Source organism: Simochromis diagramma, unplaced genomic scaffold, assembly GCF_900408965.1.
Source record: "Simochromis diagramma unplaced genomic scaffold, fSimDia1.1 OVJJ01000683.1, whole genome shotgun sequence".
Taxonomy (NCBI): domain Eukaryota; kingdom Metazoa; phylum Chordata; class Actinopteri; order Cichliformes; family Cichlidae; genus Simochromis; species Simochromis diagramma.
The window spans coordinates 2,524,721-2,547,491 of record NW_024387158.1 but is presented as its reverse complement, the minus strand read 5'-3'; the positions used below and the strand labels follow the sequence as shown (position 1 = coordinate 2,547,491).

General features: G+C 38.5%; 2 protein-coding genes and 1 long non-coding RNA gene across 4 annotated transcripts; 1 reads left to right on the top strand and 2 right to left on the bottom strand.

Annotated features, from left to right (window-relative positions):
• Positions 1-97: 97 nt before the first annotated feature.
• Positions 98-14,408, bottom strand: sptlc1 (serine palmitoyltransferase, long chain base subunit 1). The gene is made up of 15 exons (XM_040048620.1): positions 14,287-14,408; positions 11,347-11,454; positions 11,177-11,271; positions 9,448-9,541; positions 9,006-9,078; positions 7,147-7,279; positions 5,777-5,906; positions 5,537-5,626; positions 5,170-5,277; positions 3,853-3,948; positions 2,820-2,916; positions 2,607-2,661; positions 2,257-2,374; positions 929-1,002; positions 98-615 (listed from the first exon to the last, which is right to left on the bottom strand). Exons 1-15 carry the CDS (start codon positions 14,338-14,340, stop codon positions 519-521), a joined length of 1,422 nt encoding a protein of 473 aa, XP_039904554.1. The 5' UTR covers positions 14,341-14,408; the 3' UTR covers positions 98-518.
• A 770-nt stretch (positions 14,409-15,178) lies between these two features.
• Positions 15,179-21,750, bottom strand: LOC120744315 (chondroitin sulfate synthase 3-like). 2 transcript variants are annotated; one of them, XM_040048617.1, is made up of 3 exons: positions 21,160-21,750; positions 20,485-20,768; positions 15,179-19,405 (listed from the first exon to the last, which is right to left on the bottom strand). In XM_040048617.1, the coding sequence occupies exons 1-3, from the start codon at positions 21,722-21,724 to the stop codon at positions 17,831-17,833; spliced, it is 2,424 nt and encodes an 807-aa protein (XP_039904551.1). In that variant the 5' UTR covers positions 21,725-21,750; the 3' UTR covers positions 15,179-17,830. The 2 variants fall into 2 exon arrangements, with proteins under 2 accessions (XP_039904551.1, XP_039904552.1); XM_040048618.1 differs by having other exon boundaries at positions 21,280-21,750.
• LOC120744318 lies at positions 21,301-22,080 on the top strand. The gene is made up of 2 exons (XR_005698340.1): positions 21,301-21,409; positions 21,632-22,080. It is a non-coding gene; the product is annotated as an uncharacterized LOC120744318 (long non-coding RNA).
• Positions 22,081-22,771: the final 691 nt, after the last annotated feature.

Genomic DNA, 22,771 nt, shown 5'->3' with positions numbered 1-22,771 from the left:
TATGCTGGACTCCAAGCAACATCGAGATTTCTCTTTGAAAACAAAGAGCTTTCCAAAATCTGTTATGTGTAATCATAAACTACACAATGCAATCATCTCAATTCTCCTGAAAATGATCCAAGGTGTAAAAATCTGTATTTATTTGTTACAAAAGTGGAACAACTGTGCACAGTTCAAGTAGGAGTAGACTGCAGACACAAATCAATCAAAAAGTACAACAGGCTTTTTTGGTCATTAAATAGAAAGGCAACAAGTCATTTGTTTTGTGGAAATCAACTTTAGTTCTAACTGAAAATGTTCTCTAACAGTATTTGGGGGGCATTTTTATTCAGAGCAGAAAGGCCCACACTAACTTTCAACATGTAGAACATATAACACAATATTAATAAGGAAGAAAATTAATCATTAACATTCATTCATTAGTAGAGATCTCACGAGTCGGTCCGCATCTTGCGGATCAAACTGTTGTTTTACCCAACCAGTGGTGTAGACTTCTGTTAAAGCTCCAGTGATGTCTGCTAACTTATGAGGAGCGCTGAAGCTGCCTCTCTGATACAAGCCACAGCCTGCTGGATGTCTTCCTCTGTTTGTTCAATGGTGACCACCACTCTGATACTGGAGACACACAGGTGGAGCAGTGAGACACACTGAGACTGTGTAAAGGTAATGTTATTTACGCAAATTATTTCAATCAAATGTTTGAATGCTTCAAACAAAATAACCATCAAATGAAACTTTAACCCATCAAATAATAAAGCACGTACAACCCCAACGGGTCATGGCAGATGGCTACCCCACGCTAAACCTGGTCCACCGCCAAAAAAGCTATGGACCATTGAGATACAAATGTATTAAAGTACTAAACAACATTAAACCCCATGACAGAACTCATAATGTGCCAGGTGCATAGAAATGTAGGGTCTTTTACCTGGGAGGTGGAAGAAAGCGCTCCTCTTTTTCCAGACACCGAGCTAGGGTCAGAGCCACGTGTCTTTCCATACACTAAGACAGAAATCATGGAAACTCGATGAGAAACTAAACATATTTTTATACAGTATTCCATCACGTGATCGATGGGAACTCGAAAGTGAATTATAAGAATGTTTTGGGCATAAGACAATACAGATACTAAAAACACTGTGTACTACTGATCAAATGATGAAAGCACTACGTAGTCGCATCCTATTACAATGTAGTCCCAGTCTTAACCATATACCATACTATTCACACAAGTAAATGGTAAATGGACTGATTCTTATATAGCGCTTTTCTACTCTCCCGGAGTACTCAAAGCGCTCTATACAACATGCCTCATTCACCCATTCACACCCACTCATACAAGCACTTCTAAACACAAGTGCAAACTATTCTACATTCACACACATTCATACAATTTGGGGTTAGTAGCTTGCCCAAGGACACTTGACATTCAGACTGGGGAAGCCTAGTATCGAACCACCAACCTTCCGATCAGTAGCTGATCAGCTCTACCACCTGAGCCACAGCCACCCACAAGTGCTTCCTGGGTTCATATTATGCGGAGCAATAAAACCAGCCTTTCTGTCAAGCTATTAGCAATCTACAAAACCATTGAAGAGTGTGAAATAATAAACATGGTATGGCAGTACTGAAAAAAGCAAAATAAGTAAACAGATTGAATTTGTTAAATTTTTCTTTCCTCTTTTAGTGACTACCCCTGATCATGTGGTCCACAGGTACAAGTGTATTATGAAAAGATACCAGAAAGCCCAGAGTCTGTCGCAGAAACAACCAAATAACCAAGTGTGAACAAGACAAGCCTAACACATACCAGCAACAAAACAAAACTATATTTGTGAAGTTATGGTACTATCTTGCGGTCTTCTAAAATAATATGTGCCAATGACATGTCCATACTTTTGCGTTTTGATGGGGACGCCCCTTAAACTTAACCCCATTGGGGATTAAGTGTAAGAAGGTAGTTACAGTGAATTGTTTCATTGTTTCTTGTGTATTTGTGCCTTAGTGGCAGGTTTTACAGTGAAAATTGTTTTATTGTTTTCTGCAACAACCTGACTTGTTGTCTGCAAAATGCACACAAGTACAGGGTACTTGCGCCTTATTCGCAGGTCGTGTTATAAAGTGTTACCGGATTTCATCTTGACTTTGACACTCTCAGTCTGAAGTTATATATGAAATCCCACAGAGGTCTCCAAAAACTTTAAATAACAGTTTCAGTGTGCGTCTGATGGAATCATCTGGTACTGTTAGACTTACATAATCGACAACTGAACGGAGCTGCTTCATGTCAGATTCCCTGGAGCCAGAACTTCTCTCTAGCTCCAAGTGAAGAGCTGGGGCCACTGGAACTCCAGCTAACTTTAGACCTGGTGTTCTGTTTCACATAGAAAATAAAGCAAACATACACCAAAACACAATTTATTATGGACACTGTAAAGGAAGACAAAGCCAGAGCATAATTTGCGTTTCCTATGCGTTTCCTCTATGTGTGAAAGGCTGTAGTGTCTGGGGATGCAAATAATGATACTGAATCAGAAAACTGATGTGGAGGGACACCTCCCCCACCCACAGAAGGAAAAAAGAAATCACCATTAACACAAACATACCCTTGTAAAGCGTTGTAGACATGTTTGCACTTTTCTCTGAGGACTCGAAAAACATCTGCAAAACAGAAGAATTTTTTTTTTACAAAATATCTAATAAAACATGCTTCCCAATGAGTAAGAAGTAGAAATGGAATGCTCAATCTCCAAGAACAGGTTATCAGCTGAGATAATGTATTTTTCCGGAGCTGGAGTGGATGAGAACAGATTGTGTACCTGGGTCCTCCTCCATGATGTTGAGAGCCTCGATAGCAGCAGCAGCCAGCATGGGAGGCAGAGAGGCAGAGAAACAGTAGCCTTGACCTGAGAGACGCTACAAAATACATTAAAAAGTTTTTAAAAAGTTTTACTAAATCATATCTTCATGATTAACACGCAAAAATTGATCACCTTAAAAATACCTATTGATTAATGGAATAACAAACCAGCAGTTCTGGCCCATAGCAGTATAATTTCAGCTTACGTTTCCCCAGATTCACTTCACTCAGCTAGGTGTAATGACTGAGGTCTGAGTTTACAGTTAGGCCTAGAAACTGTTGGCACCTTATTAAATGTGTCTTTAAACATTTCCCAAAAGATTTGAGAACACATCCACAATGAAAGTAGTTTACTTTTGTTTCATATTAAAAGAATTTAGATACCATCCAGGAAAAGTACAGAGCATTACGCAATAATAATTATGCATTCATTATAAATGTTCATATTTTCTATCATAAAATTCGACCAATTGAGATGGAATGAGAGGAGAGACACCATCCCGTTCTAGGTGCTCGCTTCAAAAGCCTGCATCTCTACTTCACCTATTAAGACAGCAAAGCTTCATAATAGAAGAGTTCTGGAGCTTAACCGGCCTTCTTGCAGTCCAGACTTTTCACCAATTAAAAACATTTCGCAAAGTCACAGCAACTGGTCTCCTCAGTTCACAGACATTTGTGGCGCTGCTACACAGTAGGGGTGATGTGGGCCGCGAGTTTGAGACCCCTACTCTATATCGATTAAAATATGGGTCAATGAGATTTGCATCATGCAATCATTGCATTCTGTTTTTATTTAAATTGTACTTTAGTGTAAAATGTAATTAGGCTTGTAAGTAAGTGAAACGTTACAAAAAAGCAACAGATATATACTAGATATAATGATTTGTCAAGCATGGGATTAATCACTAATCTTGACAACGACACGTAAAAATGCTGGCTGATTATCTGATGATGCATTACAAGACAGACTCCCAACTCGGTTGTTACGGTACCTGGTGGTCGATGACAAAGGAGCGGCCGCAGCAGAAACCTCCGATGGAAGCCAGAGCATTTTCCATGTTAGCACTTATCAGGTCAATGTCATCTATCTGCAAGAAACAGTTTTTTTTATTTTGCTAAGATAGATTTAAAATGAAGCAATCAAAGTGCAATTTAATGACAAACTGTCATATTTGTTTTAAAAAGTTAAATAAAAACAGATTTTCTTCATTTTTGTCACTACAAATTTCACTTTTCACACATTTTATTTTTGCATCATTGTGAAATAAAACTATACACCACTCAAAACTGTCACTAGCTGTCTTTTGCAATGTGAAGTTTATTATTAGTCCCTCTGCAAAATACAAGACTGTAGAGGATGGATTTAAAGTTTTTGTTATATTTTAACAAGTCAATTCTGAGCAACTGATGCATCTATTGATCTGTCGTGATTCACTCCCCTTTCTTACCACTAAAATGAAAGTTTGAGACTTTTATCTTTAATAGCTTTTGAGACATTCGTGTTCAAACATTGCCTCAGATTTCAACGTGGGAGGAAACTGCCTGAAAGTAGGCTGACAGGGCATTTTTCAAAAATGCTCTGTCAACCGTACACACACGCACACCAGATACTTGGACCACAACATTTTTATGGCAATCAGAAAATGGTTGAGCAGAAGGCCCACATTAGATTCACTAATCTAAATGAAGCAGGCTATCATTAGACCTAGACAAACATCTACAGGCCTACTAAAGAAAGTTCAGAAACTTTAAGCGTGGCTGTAACCGACTGGTACACCACGGTACGCCAAAGTGCTAGAAGACAGCTAAAATGGATGGCTGCATAACTTTTCCCTTTGCAAGAAAAACCCCTTCATAACATACAGCCAAGTCAAGAATACTGGCGAAGAAGAGGTACACATAAATGAGGAGACACACATTTCTTTCTTTTCTTTTTTTCGTTAGTGCAAATCACTAGTCTGCTAACCAAAGATTCAGATATTGCCATTAACAAAAATGAGTCCAAAAGGATTGTGCATTTGTGCAAGAAGCTCAATGTAATGGTAAATCTTACAAAGCTTTACAACAAATAAAATTCTGCATTTGATCATGTCCATAGATTCCAGACGTTACATAGCCATTGTCTGCAAAGAAACCTATTTTATTTATATTTCAATCACTTTTATTTATTTGATTGCATCAGCTGACCTAGACTAGTTTGACTATGGTAAAGCTACCAAGAGAGAAAGATAGTAACACATTTTGAATCAGCTGTTAAACTGTTTACTGCCAGTATTAAGTATTTTTGCATTTCAAGCTAAACTACTCACATTGACCCCAAAGTGTTCTGTGACTCCTCGGCCATGGTCTCCCAAAACACCAAATGACATGCTCTCCTCAAGAAAGATCCGCACCTTGTATTTGTACTTGAGTTTTACCTGGAAGTTAGAAAAACATAAAAAACAAAACATAAAGTCAATAAATGGCAAAAAGTATCTATGTGTACACTATCTGGTATAATCAAGAATCAAGCGAGTGGTGAATGATTTAGTCTACTGTAGTAGACGGACATCAGCTCAACTACAGAAGGTGAACGATGTTAAGCCATAATATTTGCCTGTGCTTTGGTGGGGTTTTTAAACTTTTTTCTGCAAAACAAACAAAATTAAATTGGAAACAAAATTGTTTTCCATTTACCAGTTCAGGCAGAGGACAGATATCTGCAGTGTTGATGTAGAGCCCCTCCACTACAATGAACTTCCGGGTCACTCGAGCTTTGCGAGGATTCTACAAGAGAAACATTCTTATTTGGAGATTTTTTAAAAACCCAATGAAAATAGAGAGAGAGAGAGAATGTAGAAGCATTTAACATCCTGTACCACCTGTAACACCATTACAGCACATTTGTGACACTTGAGTTTCTCAAACGGTCCTAACCTTCAGGTCCTCTAGCTCCTGCTCCTTAAGCAACCTCTCCAAGTCCTCCATGTCATTGTGTTTGAAGTACTTGATTAAGCTGCGGGATGCCTGAAGACCTTTTTGTATAGCGAAACAGGCTGCTTCATCTCTGAACAGAAAATAAAAGAGAAAACATTAAACTATGGAACCAAAAGATCACACACTTGGAGTCAGTCAGACTTACACATTTGCGGGCAGGTAAATCAGTCTGTGCAAACAAAATCCGACTGACAATCACTTCATCCAATCCATCAACATGTCTATGAAACCCCACCCCTACAAGACTCCTCAAACAATTCTTAACAGTAATTACTGCCTTTCAGTATTATCAGTTTATCTTTAATAACAGGTTACATATTACAGGCTTTTAATGTGGTTAGACCATTACTTAAAAAGCTCTTACATAATCCAGCTTAGTCAAATATAGATCAATTTCACAGACCAAAACCTAGTGAAGCTTAATAATCGTCTTATGGCCTCTGGCAGTGGCCTGAAAACGGCTTGTCCTGTTACACCTCAGTGCCGCATTCAACCGCTGATCACAACAGTTTACAGAGACTAGAATACACTGTTAGCTATAAAGGCAAAACACTGTGCTGTTGTCTGACAGATTAAAATTTGTACATTTAAAGAAGAAGTCTCCTTCACATACAGAAGTTAGTCTTGGAGTTCCACAGAAAACTTTATGTTAGACATGCTTTTCTTAGGCAATTTATTTAAAAAAACAATTTACACATTTCTGTTGCTGTACAGATGATACCCAGTTATTATCATCTAAAATGTTATCCAAAAGTTTTGAGCAGCCCATGATTTGAATGATTTGACTTTTTTTTTTTTTAAATTATTTTGTTTGATCATATTAGTTCCTCAAAAAGCCCATCCTCGGCCTGGCGGTAATTATTCATTTTTTTCATCTAAAAACACTCCTCTTTTATTGATTGATCAGTTACATCTAGCTCTGGCTCATGTTTACGTGTAACTAGTTTCTGTGGATGGTATTACACTGACCTCCAGTAACACTTTGAGGAGTCTTAGGGGCGTTTTCTTGTCTAGGATGTGTTCTTCCATATTCACATTAAACTAGTATGTAGGAGACTGCTCTAACACCTCTATTTAAAGCTTTCACTTGAATCACAATGTCACAGTAAGGGTACTAACATGGACTAGAAAGACACCTTAGACATGTTTCCTTTTTTAGTTTCTTTTTGAGTCCCTGTTAAATCCAGAACTTAAAATCTATGTCCTCACAAAGGCCACATAAAATAAACAAAACTAAAGCTAACTGAAGATTGGTTTAATTGAGTGAGGGGTGTTATATTGGTATACATATTATGAGAAACAACACTCACACAAAGATGATGTCACCCCTCTTGGAGTAGGCAGGTATTGCACTAGCAATAGTCGCAAAGCCATATGAATAAAGAATGGCCTCTTCAGTTTTCATGAATTTGGAGAGACGACTTTCCAGCTCCAGGTGAACATCTGGGGGCAAGGAAACATAACATTAGTTACTAATTGGTTAAATTTTTTAGATGTCACTTACCATTACCTTTAGTATTTCTGAGTTTTTAGTGGATGTGGTTTAATCAGAGGTGAAAAACTACTGCACTTTGAAAGAAAGACTGTCAAGACACCAAACAACAGTATGATTTTAAATATTTGTGCTTGACTGAGAAACGTCTCAGTTCATCACTTAGCATTAGATACATTCACTTGCTTATCCCTTGACAGCTTAACAAGGCTCATTAAAAAAATATGATAAGGCTGTCTATCCCATTTATCATGGCAGAAAGACTTAAGGATAATGACAAAATTATAATACCAAGAGAAAATCTGAGAAACTGCAAACTCCAGTGAACTTAATAAGATATACTTGGATATATAGTTGTGCAAGTGACTCTAAAACTATGGTTTGCTCTGAACAGTGAATGTTTCTTGGTGTGTGAAAGAAGTTGCTGCAGTGATGGAAAGTAAATGTCCATACTAAGGTAGAATGAGTATGACTATTGGTATTTGCTTTACTACTGTGGTTTCACTAATTCATTTGAATTAATCAATCAATCAATCAATCAATCAATCTTTATTTATAAAGCACTTTTCATACAAAAAATGTAGCACAAAGTGCTTTACATAGTTAAAAGCAGCCCACCCCACCCTCCAACTCACTCCCCGCACTCTCATTAACATAAATGATGTGAATACACACATATCTCCCCCCCACCCACCCACACACACACTTAAAGAGTAAAAATTGGGCTGGGTTCACATGAGCCAAGTGAGGAAACACTATAACAGGGAGCCGTCTGCACCGAGAGCCGGTCACAGACCGCAGCCTCCAGGCCGGGCACACAGCAGGAGGGAGGCAAAGGAGCCCCCCAGCCAGGCTGAGAGGACCCCCAGAGACCCAGCAGCCACGGTTGATCACAGCCCCGGTGCAGAGAGCCCCCTCCGAGGAAACACTGGAGATATGCCACAATAGGCTATATACAGGGTAAAATAAAATTAACTTGTTGCATGATCTGATGATTGAGTCATTAGGTCTTTTTCCAAAATTATCCTCCTTGTATTATCCCTAGACGGCTGGAATTTCGATTGCAAATCAACAGCTAACATATAAATGCTTAAGCTAACATAACGTAACTAATGTCATGCCCCGTAGTAATTAGGCTACTCAGCAGCCATCCTAATATTTCGGTCTTTGTCGTTTCAAAAAAATATAATGTTAAAATCTCAAATAAATAGTCTGACACCAATATGTCACAGATTTAAAAACGATCTTCAGTTTTCGTGTTTGCAACATCTTCTGAAAACCTGACCTCTGACTTTAAGTTCAATCCAATCTAAGACTTCTAAGAAATGGTGTCAATTTAAAAATCCTTACAAAAGCAGGTGGCCATGCCGCTCAGTCGTTTAAGGCTGAGCTATAACTGCAGAAAATAAGTTGTCCTATAGTTAACCCTTGAGGTAAGCCACATTTCTGTATAAATGGGTTTGATTTCTCTGACAACACATCGTTTTATGTCAGCGAGATATTCATTCAAACCAAGAAAAGAATAAATTAAGGGCATATTTAGGAAATAATTAGATTATCAAAGAGTTTAATTACTTTTCTTGCAAGTGTAGCTTAACATCAAATGGTGGAATGTTAATAGAAGATAAAAGTACCCCATCAGCCTTTTACAGCTGAGGGGTGAAAAGCTGAACTCACCAAAGGTCCCATAGAAGCCTCTTGGACCACAAGTGCCCACGCCATATTTCTTCAGTGATGCCAAAGCCTTTTGCTGTAATGAAAAATTAGCTTATAATTCTAAAATTAGAACAAATTCAAGTTTTAATAAAACTCATTGACTGAGGCATACTGTCAATGTCACACTGTGTTTGTGCATAATTCAAAGAATTATTGTTGCTAGCAATAATACAACTTAATAGTTGCTTCTGATAAAAACTGCACTGCCCACTGGGCAAGTCATTCACTGGGCACACCTAGCTCTGTGTGTGGCTGTTTTAAATGAGGGGTTTTCCCTTCAAAACATAAATGTTGCCTAGATAAAGATTTAGCTATAACAACAGTAAATGGATAATTTAGCACATTAGAGGAAGAACATATCATACTGAAATTACAAGGTTGCCTTTAAATAATAAATACTGACCTTAACCCGCTCATTATCAAGGAGACCCAGGAAGTTGAACGATGCAAAGTTTATGCAGTCTTTTCCATTGATTGTGATTTTGTGGCTGGGAGGTCTGCAACAGGAATTTTGCATTTGAGTCTTTATTTTATCATCTTACATACTCAAGGCACAAATCAGATATTTACAAAAATCTGATATTTTCATTTTCATCCAAGCTGTCAAGATGTAATTTAAGTTCAGATTGATTTTTTTTTTCCTTTTACTTTCTCTCGAGTATATGAAAAACATTATCATTTAGTTTGAGATCAAGTAAGTGACTCAGTCATTTACAAGTATTCAATTTTTGCCTGAATAAGGCCTTGGTCTGCTTTTGTGAAGGTCATTTAGCTGAATCTCAAATGCTACACGCTTCGTATTATCCTGCTACTATCAGCAGTCACACAGCAGTTTTAGATATTATATAGCAAAGACTAACCGGGGCTTCCTGTTCTCGAGCGTAAGCAGTGGTTTACACTTTGTTTTAAATCTTCATTCATTATAGTGACTTTTGATTATAGACTTTGGCAAAAATATGCTCTCTACATCGAGTATACAATTTGAATAGACAGTGTCATGTTTTTTCTTAACCAAGTAAAGACTTCTCCAGTGATGCTCTTCATCTTCTGTGGTCTTTTAGACATTTTCGTCTGTCTGAGCTTGACCAGTTAACTCCTTGTTTGTATGAATGTGCTAGATAACTGATTTGGCCACTTTAAATTTTTGGATATCTACCTGATAGATTTATTTGGGGTTTTCAGCTTAGGCATCTCTTGATACAACTGCCTATTACTTACAATTGTTCCTTACTTCCCTACCTGTTTTTATTGTCTTTTTGATATAGCCCTGTTAAAATCTTGTACCATTTCTGATGGGTATGTTTAGCAACTTAATTTTAGCCTCTTACACTTGCATAAGCTTTGGACTGCATATTCAAAGCACCTATGATCACCATGTGTGGAAAGGCAAAAAGATAAAAACTATCTTTGTCCAACTGCTTGTGGACTTGCCTAGCAGATTACCCATAATTATATTAAAGAACTTTATTTTTCTTAAGAGTATCAATGAAAAATCTTTAAAAGTAATTAGGGAGAGATGTTTCTCAGGATCCCAGAGCAACTGCCAAGACACTACTGAATCACTTAGCCAAGTCAAAAATCGTAGTCTTAAAAAAGGCAATCACTTGAACCCTGAACATAAATGGACTGCAGATCAAGAAAACCCCTGCTTCTGCAGAAGAAACATCTTCAAGCTAGACTGACACATGCTAAAGATAACCTGGAGAAAGGTTAATCACACTGGAAGTACATCCTTTGGTCAGATGACCAAGGTCCTTTCCAGAAGACCATAAAAGAGTTTGAGAGATTTGCCAAAAAAACAATGGGATGTGATTGCTTAGTAGATAAGTGCAGGACTGCTTGAAAACAAAAAGAAACTGCCACTAGGCTGTCATCCAGCTAAAAAGAAACAAAATTAACTATTAGCATTTTGGGTGGGATAATTCTGTTGGCAAATTAATGTAAGCATGCAAACTAAAACTAGTATATTTGGAAAAGTCATGCTAATCCTGGTTCAGAGGAAAAAAAAAACCTAATAATATTATTTTCACAGGGGGGCTAATATTTCTTTCGTCATCTGACTCTTATAGACATTTAGATTTAGTGAATACTTAAAACCTGTAAATAAAGCAGTGAGGTAACAGAGTGTTTACCCTGTGACAACATCATAGTTGAGGGTGGGATAGTCTTTGGAAACGGGAGGAACTAGCGCCTCTGGCTGCCATTCCTCAATCAGTTCCTCCTTTTCCTGTAATGTAGAATCATGTGAGAAGAGTTTGGTAACAAAAAAATAATACTGTTTGATTTTCACCGCACAGTTTACCTTCTCTGTCAGTTTATACGTCTCATGAAGTTTGTAGGTCTTAGAGAACAGAAGCCTAATTATCCACAGTATGAGGATTCCCTCCAAAATAAGGTGGTAAGCAGGAGCCTGAGGGGGAAAAAAATACTTGTTTTTGAAACATGCTCCATAAAAATGCATTTTTACATAGGAAAGAATTAAAATAAGTGGAAACATTTCAGAAACATTGCAAATGCCTGAATGAAATTTAAATGCAACATAAACAACTAAGCTGTAGAGAACTTAATACATCCATCGGATAGCTTTATAAAATCCCACCTCTAAATCTTTGAATTCCTGTTTTCAGTCGCATTGCCACAAGTGTACAAAAAGCAAGTACCTAGCCAAGAAATGGGCCTTTTCAAACATTTACAAAAGAATGGGTTGCTCTAACGAGATTACTGAATTTGAGCATGGTACTGTAATATGATGTAGCAATTAAGTTTGTGAAATTTCTTGCCTCTGAGATATTCCATAACTAATTGTAATTGGTATTAGTGCAGAGTAGTAATGTTTATAAACCAAAGAAATTTAGCTGCGACGCTGCAGACCATGTAAAGTTCTAGAGCGGCAGTGTTAAGTGCTAAGGCACACCACTTGTAAAAATTGAGCATTCCAAACCTCCTCTTAGCACATGAACTGTGCATCAGGAACTTCATGGCATGTATTTCCACAGCCAAGCACCTCTTATAAATGTAGTTGGCACAATACTTTTTGATGTAGTAAAAGAGGACATGTAAGGGGTAAGTGTAACAGAGTAGGATGCTGACCAGGAGGATGAGGAAGAAGAGGAAGAACTGAAATGGCAGTAAAAACAAGTTCAGCACTGTTGAACACTCATGTCTTCAACCCAATCATGCTGGCTGCACCACCATGTGCAAGGTTACAAAAATTAAGAGGAACACAATCAGCTAAAGCAACAGTGAGGTCCAAAGCATACTGCTGCATTTTTACTAGGGCTTCAACAAATAAAATAACTCAATTATAAAAAATCCTCAACACAAATGTTTTGCTCCGATGCTTCGTTTAATACATGGCACTGTAGTGTGCAGTTGTTACCATGTAAACGCGAGCTTTTCACCCATGTTTGTGACTAAAAATAGACTTGCAATAGGAACATATCTAAGAACAAGCATGTGAATAAGTAGTATGAAGACATTAAGCCTACGCAGCCCCCAATTTTTCAACAAAAAGACTTATAACACAACAGCAACAGTGATAAAGTCAGGAAGAGTGAAATAAAACGTTTTTCTAGTGTTCAAAACAGCAGTGCTGCTCCTGTAATTGCCATTGAAACCTTTACTGGGAAAGGGTAGTGGTCCTTAATGAAAGCACCAGATCAACAAACTCTGACATGAACAAAAGTGAAATTTGTAGCTTCTCCATCCACCACTGTTTGCTTTATACAGCGAGAAGCTACAGTAAAGCTGCAGAAATTATATTAAAATATGCAGATGAACTGTTAACTTAGTCTGACACATGTTTAAATTAGGCAGCCTGTTGAAGGCTGATGGCAGCCGTCCCACTTTCTATCGCAGTGATAACTGCAGCAAGCAGGGGGGAGTCAGTTGACAGTTGAAATGTCCTATGTCCAAAATTAATGTCTTATGTTGGACACTGAATTATTATTAACATTCTTTATTAACCTCATACACCATCATAACAGAAAATTAAAAATATGAAGATGTGACAAACTGAGGATGAGGATACTTGCATGTCCAAGACAAGTCAACATTTTTCTAACTGCCTAGATTGGTAATCTAGAGCCTAACTGACATAAAGAAAGAAAGAGGCAACAATTCACAAATACAGCCAATTTAAAATCAACAATTAATGTAGCTTGCATGAATGGACTGATTCTTATATAGTGCTTTTCTACTCTCTCTGAGCACTCAAAATGCTTTATACAACATACCACACTCACCCATTCACACAAGCACTTTATTTTATGCTTTAAGCTCTTTCTATCTATAAGCATTCACACACTCAAAGTAACTTGGGGTTAATATTTGCCCAAGGATACTTGGCATGCAGACTGGGGCAACCTTCTGATTAGTAAGTGACCTGCTCTACCTCCTGAACTACAGCCACCCCACAGGACCATGCAAACTTCTGCAGAAAGGCCACAGCTGGCTCTCTTATTCAAATCCAGAGCCTTCCTCTGAAGTGATAGCACTAACCACTGTTCTACTTGTCATTGCTTAAAAAAATGTAACATGGACACTTGTGAATAGTTGAAGAGATCTCAAAGATAAAGTATGCTCCTACTTCATTCCATCATGACAGTGCCCTACGAAATGACGGAAGAGACGACCTGTACACACACAAGTAGCCGATCACTCTGATAAGTTTCCCCGATCACTAACCAAAAACGTGAAGGAAGACAGAAATCTACAGTCAGACCACAAGAGTAATTCTAACAATAATAATAACAACAACAATAATAATAAAACAGCCAATCATAGCACTGATAAACAAAAGCTACAACACCTCCAAAAGTTGATTCTGTTCATCTGGACGTAGCGTTTTGTGAACAGAATCAACTTTTGGAGATTTACTTACCTGGATGATTGAGCAGGCATCAAGACGTTAAAAAGCTACAACAGTTAGCCTAACATCGTCAGCATAGTTTGAAGCTCTTATCGTAGCAGCTCTATCGTACTATGTGCATTTAGAAACTTAACTCCAGCGCTGTAGCTCACCTAATGTGTAAGTAGTAGCTAGCTACTACATACTTCCTTGATGAGTTACTTCTTCGCTGAACAGCTACGGGCTAAGCCTTTCATCGGGTCGTAACCGAGAACTTTACAGTTAACAACCTGGGACAAATTTAACAGCACCAACGTATAGCCAAGCATAAGAAAAATCGAGTAAACGTCAGGGAATAATTCGGCCCAACAACTGAGGAAAAGAAACACTTACCTCATAAAACGCCTGGACCATTTCCACCAACACCCATTGCTGTCCGGTCGCCATGTTTGACTTCCTAAAACGTCACTCGCAATCATGCCACACCCCTATTACGTCACCCACCACTGCTACTGTCCTTATCTCACGATAATGACTTTCTTTTTATATTTCTTAAAAAAAATAAAATCAAATAATTAAACCACCCAAGTATAATTGCACAGCTTTTTATTATAATAAAAATAAAAACTCTTACTCTATGCAATACTGTTCTAAATGCCACTTTAAATCTTGTACTGCTCTAAAAATTTGCACTGCTGCTCACTCTTGCCACTTTATCTCATGTGCAATCACGTTGTCCGACCCCACCTCAATACATGAATATTGAGGTAAGGTGGTCCATCAATACATTTCTATTTTCTTTTATTTCTTGGAACTGTAATTTTAGTGTTATATCGCATTATAATTTTAACTTGCAATGCTATATTGTACTATGCTGCTGAGAGACTTGTCTTCTGCTCGTCTAACACATTTCATTGCAATGCTGACCCTGTGCTAACCTGCTTATGACAAATATAGCTGGAAACTAATATCAAAAAGGTGATTGAATGATTAAATTTAATTAAAATGAATAACTACATAAAGCATTAGTGTGATTAATGAATTTACTACTCGAAACTGACTGACTGTACTGAAACAAATTATCAAAGAACAAAAGTAAAATTTAGTAAATGCTGGTTTCTACAGGCAGTGCTTTGGCACAGGATTTGAAAAACAAAAACAAAAACATTCCAACGAACTAAATTTGGGTCAGAAACTTGGGTCAGATTTGTTTTAGTCCAGACGCAGTAATGACACACAATATTATCTCTGTGATTGATTGTAGATATAAATTCATCCAAATGGCTCATGGCTAACAAAGTGTCCTTTTTTTAGCCCAACAATTTTCTGTGGCAAAATACAAAGAAAACATACAAAGAGAAACTGCAGCATTATCAGAATGCACCATCAGAAGAACATCCCATGCGTGAAAGACGCCAGCGAAAAATAGCTTTATTACAGGTGCTAGAGGTCTGCCTGAACTGACAGGAACAGGGGTGGCTCAAAATATTTATACCAGAAAGTCAACCAATCAAAAGGCTTGGCCAAGAACTCACCAACTTCAAGCTTCAAAAACCAGCTGTGACATCTGGTGGAGAGCTTTGTTTTGCCACCAGTGCAGGCAGAGCCTTTTGGGGCACTCTTTTGAGACTGTGCAAAAACTAGCAAGTTAAACTAACTGTTGTAGTGGGCAAAGGAAGGAAATAGGATGACACTCAAATTTCAGTTTGTTCCAGATCACTGTCTTGAAAACTGAAAAGTTGATTTGTTTAATTTTAGCTTTTCTAGAGTCTGTCCTAATGACTTCTGTAGTCACATTTAACAACAACAAAAATAAAAATAGAATCAATAAAGGATAATCACACATCTTCTATTAAGAATTAAAAGTCAATAATTTACACTAAGGATAATTACAATAAAAATGGTCAATAAAACAATAAAGATTTTTCAGATTAAATTAACAGCATTCAAACTTTGCATTTCCATATGAACATCATTAAATCAACGTGAAATAATAAAAAATTGAATTTTCAACCAACCCTGTACTAGATTTACCTCAAATGTCTAAATGATTTTAAAGGTCACCCAATCATTGCTTAATCAGTCAGGGGAGAACGCCTATATTTAATTCAGAAACAGGACTTCAGTCTAAAACAAGATTTAGACATTTGCTTATATTTTACAATCAAATCTCATTTTTATAATAAATACTACTGCTTATATCAGCTCTAGAGTTACAGAGAGCTATAAACTTTATGCTGAAATTGATCTTGAACTGTACAAAAGTTAAAATGTCTGTTTTGAAATGCAAAAACTGTTTGGTTAGCACAGTACTGTAATTCTTCATATTAATAAAACAATACCTCACCATCTGGCTGCATGGCAAACTTAAAGTGCATTATAACACATAATTATCTAAGCTTATAAATGCTGTGTCTGAAATTGTAAGATGTTTTTGATTTGTTTTGCAGAAAAAAAAATCTTCTTTTGTACATGAATAAGAAAGTATTGTGAAAGTGGTTATCCTGCCTTTAACTGAGTATTTTATTTATTGGTAGGTAGTGCATTCCACTTTCAAGCCTTTAGATGCAGCGTGTCACTTTACCTTTGGTTTAATCACAGAAATTATTATTTATTTATTTATAATGTAAAAATATAAGTGTGATGGAGGTTCAGGGGGTAGTGCCAGGGAGGCTGGCAGGCCAGCTGAGATCAATTCGTTAATCACTCTCTCCCTGTTTCAGTGATACTGGGACTTGGAGGTGGCAACAACTGGGAAGCTGCTGGGGCAGCAAAGTGAAAGGCACAGTTGTACATAAACGCACACAACATGCAACGCTGAGTGTCTCGGGTCCTTCTGGTGTTTACAATAATTTTTTTAATTTATAAAGCTATAATATCATTTTTCATTGGTATTTGATTTAAGCTGTGCCTACATTTATTGTATGCATCCTGGGTAACTGAGAATGAGGTTCTGTCTTAGTGCATCTTCCTAGGTTTTGATTGAGTAAAATGATGGCAGTGAAGCTGCTGAATTATGATACTCTAAAATTAATGAAAGCAACATTATATTTAGACTTGAGACTGGAAATAAGACTTATTTCTAGAACAGAAGCACACAAGAAATGTGGACAAACAGTAACTACACGGGCTCAGCTTCAGCTTCTGCACGAGCCTATTTCTAAACTGCAGTGGGAGATTAAGGTAGATTAGTTTAGATCAATACAGCAGTACCAAATCCCTCACCTAAACATACACACAGATTGTTGTTTCTTTCCATAAGTTCTCATTGAGCAGCATGGTGTGCTGCGCTAAACAAATTATCTGATTCACTGACTCACTGAGTTGTAGGCAACATAATTGTTGTAGGCAACAATTATGCTACAGACTCAAACTTGTAGCAAAGTAAAATATCACTCTATGAATAACTTCCAGCATTTACAAATCTCACTTACCATATCAATAATTTCTGTTGATTTCATTTTCTGATAGTACTTTTTAATTGCCAAGTATTTTGAATAATGCAACTTGTTCTTTGGGTCATTTAATTAATTCCTCAACTTACCCAGCTTAGCAAGTAGTTAATTTATACCGGTATAAAAAGGAGACTAGTAGAGAGTGATGCATAACTGTACAAATAACAATCAGCTACATTTAGCTATTACATATAACAAATGTTTCTTTTTCTCATTTTTTCCAATTTTCCAGCTGGTTTGGAATAAAGTAAAGAAGCAGATAGTTGGCCTTGCTTCTGCACTACATTGGGTGCAGATCTGTTCTATCTCCTTTTGGTGTCTTCAACATTGGTCTATCTCCTGCTGGTTAAGCTGTGTCTAGTACCATTTCATTGGTTAGAGTACACTCAGTTTTAGAGACATGACTGCCTTGGGCCCCACAGTGCATAGCTATCTGCGTTTAAGCAGAACAGAAAGTAGAGGGGTCCTGGAAGGTTGAAGTATCAGGATGAAGTTCTGTTATAGCCTACCTCTATGTGTTTCTCAAGCCACATCTCTGCTAACTGCACAGCTGATGCAAATGCACTTGCTCTTGACCCAAGACACATTTTATATTGCTTCTGTTCAAGGCTTGAATTGCAATTGATAGGATGATAAATGTGGACAATTCCTGGTTCTTGACTGCGTAAAACCTTTAAACCAGAATTAATAACCTTGGTGTAGAAGTCTACATCTTCCAATCCCCAGCCTAGGATGGATGTATCAAAACCTCCAGCTTTTAGTAAATCGCTCTTAAAAACACAGGTGGTTCCAAAGCCATAATCACGCCAAAAGCCACTTTTCTTGGTGAGCACAAAGTTGTTTTCACTTGGGGCTTTTTCACCGTACACAATCTTAGGGCTGTATTGGCTAAAGATAACAGGAAAATAGACCTGTCTCCCTTGAATAGCATTATCTCTGCAGCGCTGCAGAGCATCACCACTAAAGATTAGATCAACATCACAGAGGAACAGTAAAGTGTCATTATCAAGCTGTGACGAACCCAGCTCTAGAGCCAGCCCTCGTGAAAAATTTCCTGTCATGGGGATTACAGACATATCAGCTTTAGGATACTTTCTCTTATAGTCCATTATTAAATGAATATGCTTTTTTATATTCTTATTGTTTACATTGTCCACCAAAATGATGCAGAGCTGAACATTTTGTTTAGGTATCAAACACACTTTCTCAAAGTTCTCCATAAACCGAATAAAAGTGCCATAGCGACCAGACAGTGGGACAAGAATGCTGATCTTTTTCTGGCTTTGCTCCCACATTTCTCTTGTTGACTCATAGAACTGGAAAGGTGACAAGAACTTCAGAGAGTTGGATAGGAATGACAGGGATTGGGATTCAGAGTTGATGGCAGCCATAAGTTCTGAAACATTTAGATCTTCAGCTTCACTAAAGAAAGGTCGGCTGAAGGACTGTTGAAGGTAAGCATGCCGCCTCACAGGCAGAGTTATTTTACGTCCCTTGTGTTTTTTGTACAGAAGCAACAAGTCTAAGACGTATTCTGCACCATGTATTGGATCCACCCTGTAGTAGCCATACTGAATCTCTTTAAAGTCAATTACATGGCCACGTGTCTTTGAATTTTCATTAATCATTTCCATGACCTCTAGTATAATATTGTCTTCAAGGGCAGTCCGAAGCAATTTTCCAAGGCTTTGCCTAGCCATCTTGTTTTCAATGGCAGAATAAATATGTTGGCCTGTCAGGAAATCCCACTCAGTGACATCATTTCTCTCACTGGGCACATAGCGCATGTAGGAAGGTGGAGACCCCAGCTGTTGGTCCTCCCACAGTATTTCTGTATCACTAAGATAACTCATATGTAGGCCTTCACGATGGAGTAGGATCGTGCGGTAACGGAGCCTTGAGATCTCACAGCTGAGCATGTAGTTGTGGAGCCGGTACTGGTAGGCAGGACTTTTGTTGGGATGGAGCGTAATGGCATTGTGGATCTTGCGACTGTGAAGTTCTTCAATGAAGCCTTTTTTGTTGTGTTCATAGTTTTCATAGAACAGTTGCTGCATCTACGGGAAGAATTTAAAAGTAATAAGAGTATGGATGTCCAAGCATCAATACACACAACATTGTTGATTAGAGCTGGATGATATATATCATTAGCAATTCAAATTTGTTAAACAACAAGACAATTACTTTTCTTTCACGAAACAAAATACATTCCATGTCCTAATTGCTTGCTGGCCTTGGTAGCTGGGGATTGGTCTGCTAGGGTCTCCGTCCTGGCTGCCACCCAGCACTCATTGCACCTGACGCCTATGGTGCCTCATGCAGGAAGCGGGCCTCTGGAAGGGGGGCCTATGTCCCTTTTTCAGGCTGGGCCCAGCTGGGCTCCATGGACTAAAGCCGGGCCCTCGGGCACCCTCTTCGGTCCCAATCTCTAGTGTGGGGATCCAGCAACCCTATCCTGGGCAGGATGAACAGTTCCCTCAATCCTCTGCACATAGGGGTTTTTGAATTGCTCTTTGTCTGTTCCCTCTACCAGAACTAATTTGCCATAGGAGACCCTACCAGGGCAACACAGCCCCTGGTATCCCTGGGACACAAACCACTCCACTACGATAAAGTACCATTTCGCAGAGGGACAGTACAGTTGGGTGACCTCCAAGAAAATATCAATTAATATCTGTGATATCTGTGAATATATAGGAAAATACTGACTGGAAGGATCACTCACAGATTTTAGAAGTCTGACAAAAAAGAAATAATCCAATATGCTAAGAACAGGGGTGGATCTACATGGGGGTGTGAGGAGCACACTGCCCCTCTGCTGTAGAGGCCCACCACAACTTTTATGTCTTTAAAATACTTGTAAAAACTAATAGTCTAAACCTACCGACTCAAAAAATGTCTTTGTTTTCTTAGAAGAATGATATAGCAAATAGTTTTAAAGTGTTTTTGTGGATATTTTCTTGACTCCATGTACATATAGGGGATTTTCACATACCCCACTGAAGAAGGGTGTGCCACCCTGCCTACACCTCTGCCCGTCCTTTGCCTCCCCATGTGAAGTTTTCTCGATCTGCCACATGCTAATGATGTGAAACACAATCTCTCACACATACACACACGCAGATTCAAGTCTTACCTCATAAGACCATACACACTGTGTGCCTCCAAAGCGTCGTACACAACGCCCTACTTCCACATCCTCATGGGTGGTGTACATCTCCCTTAGACAGGTACTGATGTGAGGGACCATCCTGCGTAACACCTCTCTACTAAAGATCATCCCAGGACCTCCCATGCAAAAGTTTTCTCCGGGTTCTAGAGCCAGTCGTCCTAATTCTTCAGCTGTGCCCAGCCCTGTCTGGCCAAGGTAATGGGGCTGACTGCTGTTGAGTGACCGCAAGAACAATTCCAGCTTCCCACCTAGCAGAAAGTGAGTTGTAAGAAATAACTGTTATCAAAAATGGTAAAATGTATGTATTCTAGACATGTGTATGTGTGCATGCTTAAGTCTTTATCTTACTTATCTCTCAAGATAAAGACTCAAAGTATGTCAGCATGTAACCCACTGTTTTTTTATTAAAACACTCTTTTTACACTTTGTAGCTGGATGAAAAATATTAACAACTTAGCAACTTGTACAATCGTAGCTTTGGTTGCCTAAAATGAGACTACATTAATTTATCTCAGTAATTTCAAAGAGATGTTGTTTTCACTAAAGCGACACAATATTGCATAATGCATAGCATGTTCCATTTTTCTGTGACAAATAAACAAACTGCACTGGCATCAAATTCACTCCCAAAATAAGCACCTCTTATATAAACATCATCATCTGCCCGCATGAACCACTCGAATTTATCCAGGTAATGGTCATGGATGTACTTTAGCATCATGAATGATTTCTTCTGTGGTGGATAGGAATCATCAACACCTGCCAGTGAAACCACAGGGAGGGGAGCAGGCGCGTGGACGGTCCCAGACCCAGCGCTCGAGAAGAACTCCACCTTCCCGGGTATAGAAGCCGCCCATGTCTCATACGCAGCCCGTGCTCGAGACGTCAGGTATTTTTTGGCTGTCATCACGCCAACATAAATGAAACGCTTTGGTTTGCTTTGGGTTCTGCCTAAATATCCACTGCTGTTCTTCGTACTGAATAACCGGTTCTCCTGCGGACTGTCCAGATCTTTGACTGACACGGACTTCCCGTGGATGTCAGCACCTATAGCAACAGCGGAGTCACTGTAGTACAAACACATGGCGGATCTTTTCCTTTTACTTTCCAGAACCTGAGGTAAAATGAGCCAAGAGGACGCTGTGAATCCGAGAAAGACGCCGAAGATCACGGTCGTCCACGATCTTCTGGACTTAACAGCCATTTTCGTATCCTACGAAGAGTACAGTTCTGCGGTTAACGGGGACCAAATGTATGATTGCTGACGCTGTAAGGGTGGTGCTAATCTGTGAAGCATGCTATCCCTATGGAACACGAAGTTTCCGTTTTAGTAGCATAAGGCACGGAGCGGGGCATTTCCTTCACAACATTAAGAAACATGTTAGCCTGTCCCCAGCCGTCCCAGGACGTCTGCACTGAATATTTGTATTTTAGTTTCTTTGGGGGTTAAATGATTTTGTCCTCATCTGGGACCGCTATCTTGTCGCCCGTCAACAAAAACAAATCGACTTCCAGTCGTATTTCCTTTTCAGAATAAAAGCAAATATCCATAAACTTGCAGCAATAGTTTTCTTGTTTGTTTGTTTTAATAAAAACCAACTGATTAACCACGACATACAAATTACAACGGTGTATAAAACCTTCAAAAATTAACATTGGTCTAAGGAGTAACAAATATAACAAAATGTCAATACTTTTGTTTTGAAAGTTTCCTTTTCTCTAACAACTTTTAAAATGATTGCCAATACAAAATAAAAGCTTTATCACCGTAGACTGACGAATCATACAAATATATATTTTCTCTGATATTTGACGTGCATGAGCATTATAAGACCTTACCACGCCACAATTTTATAACCATCTCTTCACAATAAACCCGCAATATTCCAGTTGGTTAGGCTGAAAAATAAACGCATTATCAGCTGTGCTATCGCGCAGTCCGTTTCATTCGTGCGGAACTGGTCGGTTAAATGGAATGGTCGAGGCGCAGGGATCTGGTCTCATTTCAGCGGATCTGGGCTAAAGCAGATCGGTTAAATGGAAGAGTCGCGTCATCTCCGTTTACTCCAATGGACCTTCTTTCCTCTCTTTCTTTCTTTCTTTTTTTAAACTGCAATTGCGGATCATGGAGCCTCGTAATAGTTCCGGTGTTCCAGGTGGTTCCAACTGGTTTTTATATTAACTGGTTAGATTGGTTTACATATTCCACTCTCAGTGTTTCAGATGTTGGATCCGCAGATTCGTCATTTTT

Coding starts and splice junctions, on each gene's coding strand:
- LOC120744315 (XM_040048617.1), bottom strand. CDS start 21,724: ATGGCTGTTAAGTCCAGAAGATCGTGGACGACCGTGATCTTCGGCGTC. Junction 20,769..21,159: donor TGATGATGTTTATATAAGAG/GTGCTTATTTTG, acceptor ACTTTCTGCTAG/GTGGGAAGCTGGAATTGTTC. Junction 19,406..20,484: donor AGTGTGTATGGTCTTATGAG/GTAAGACTTGAA, acceptor TTCTTCCCGTAG/ATGCAGCAACTGTTCTATGA.
- sptlc1 (XM_040048620.1), bottom strand. CDS start 14,340: ATGGCGACCGGACAGCAATGGGTGTTGGTGGAAATGGTCCAGGCGTTT. Junction 7,280..9,005: donor AGGCTTCTATGGGACCTTTG/GTGAGTTCAGCT, acceptor CCTTGCCCCCAG/ATGTTCACCTGGAGCTGGAA. Junction 5,627..5,776: donor AGGAGCTAGAGGACCTGAAG/GTTAGGACCGTT, acceptor TTTCTCTTGTAG/AATCCTCGCAAAGCTCGAGT.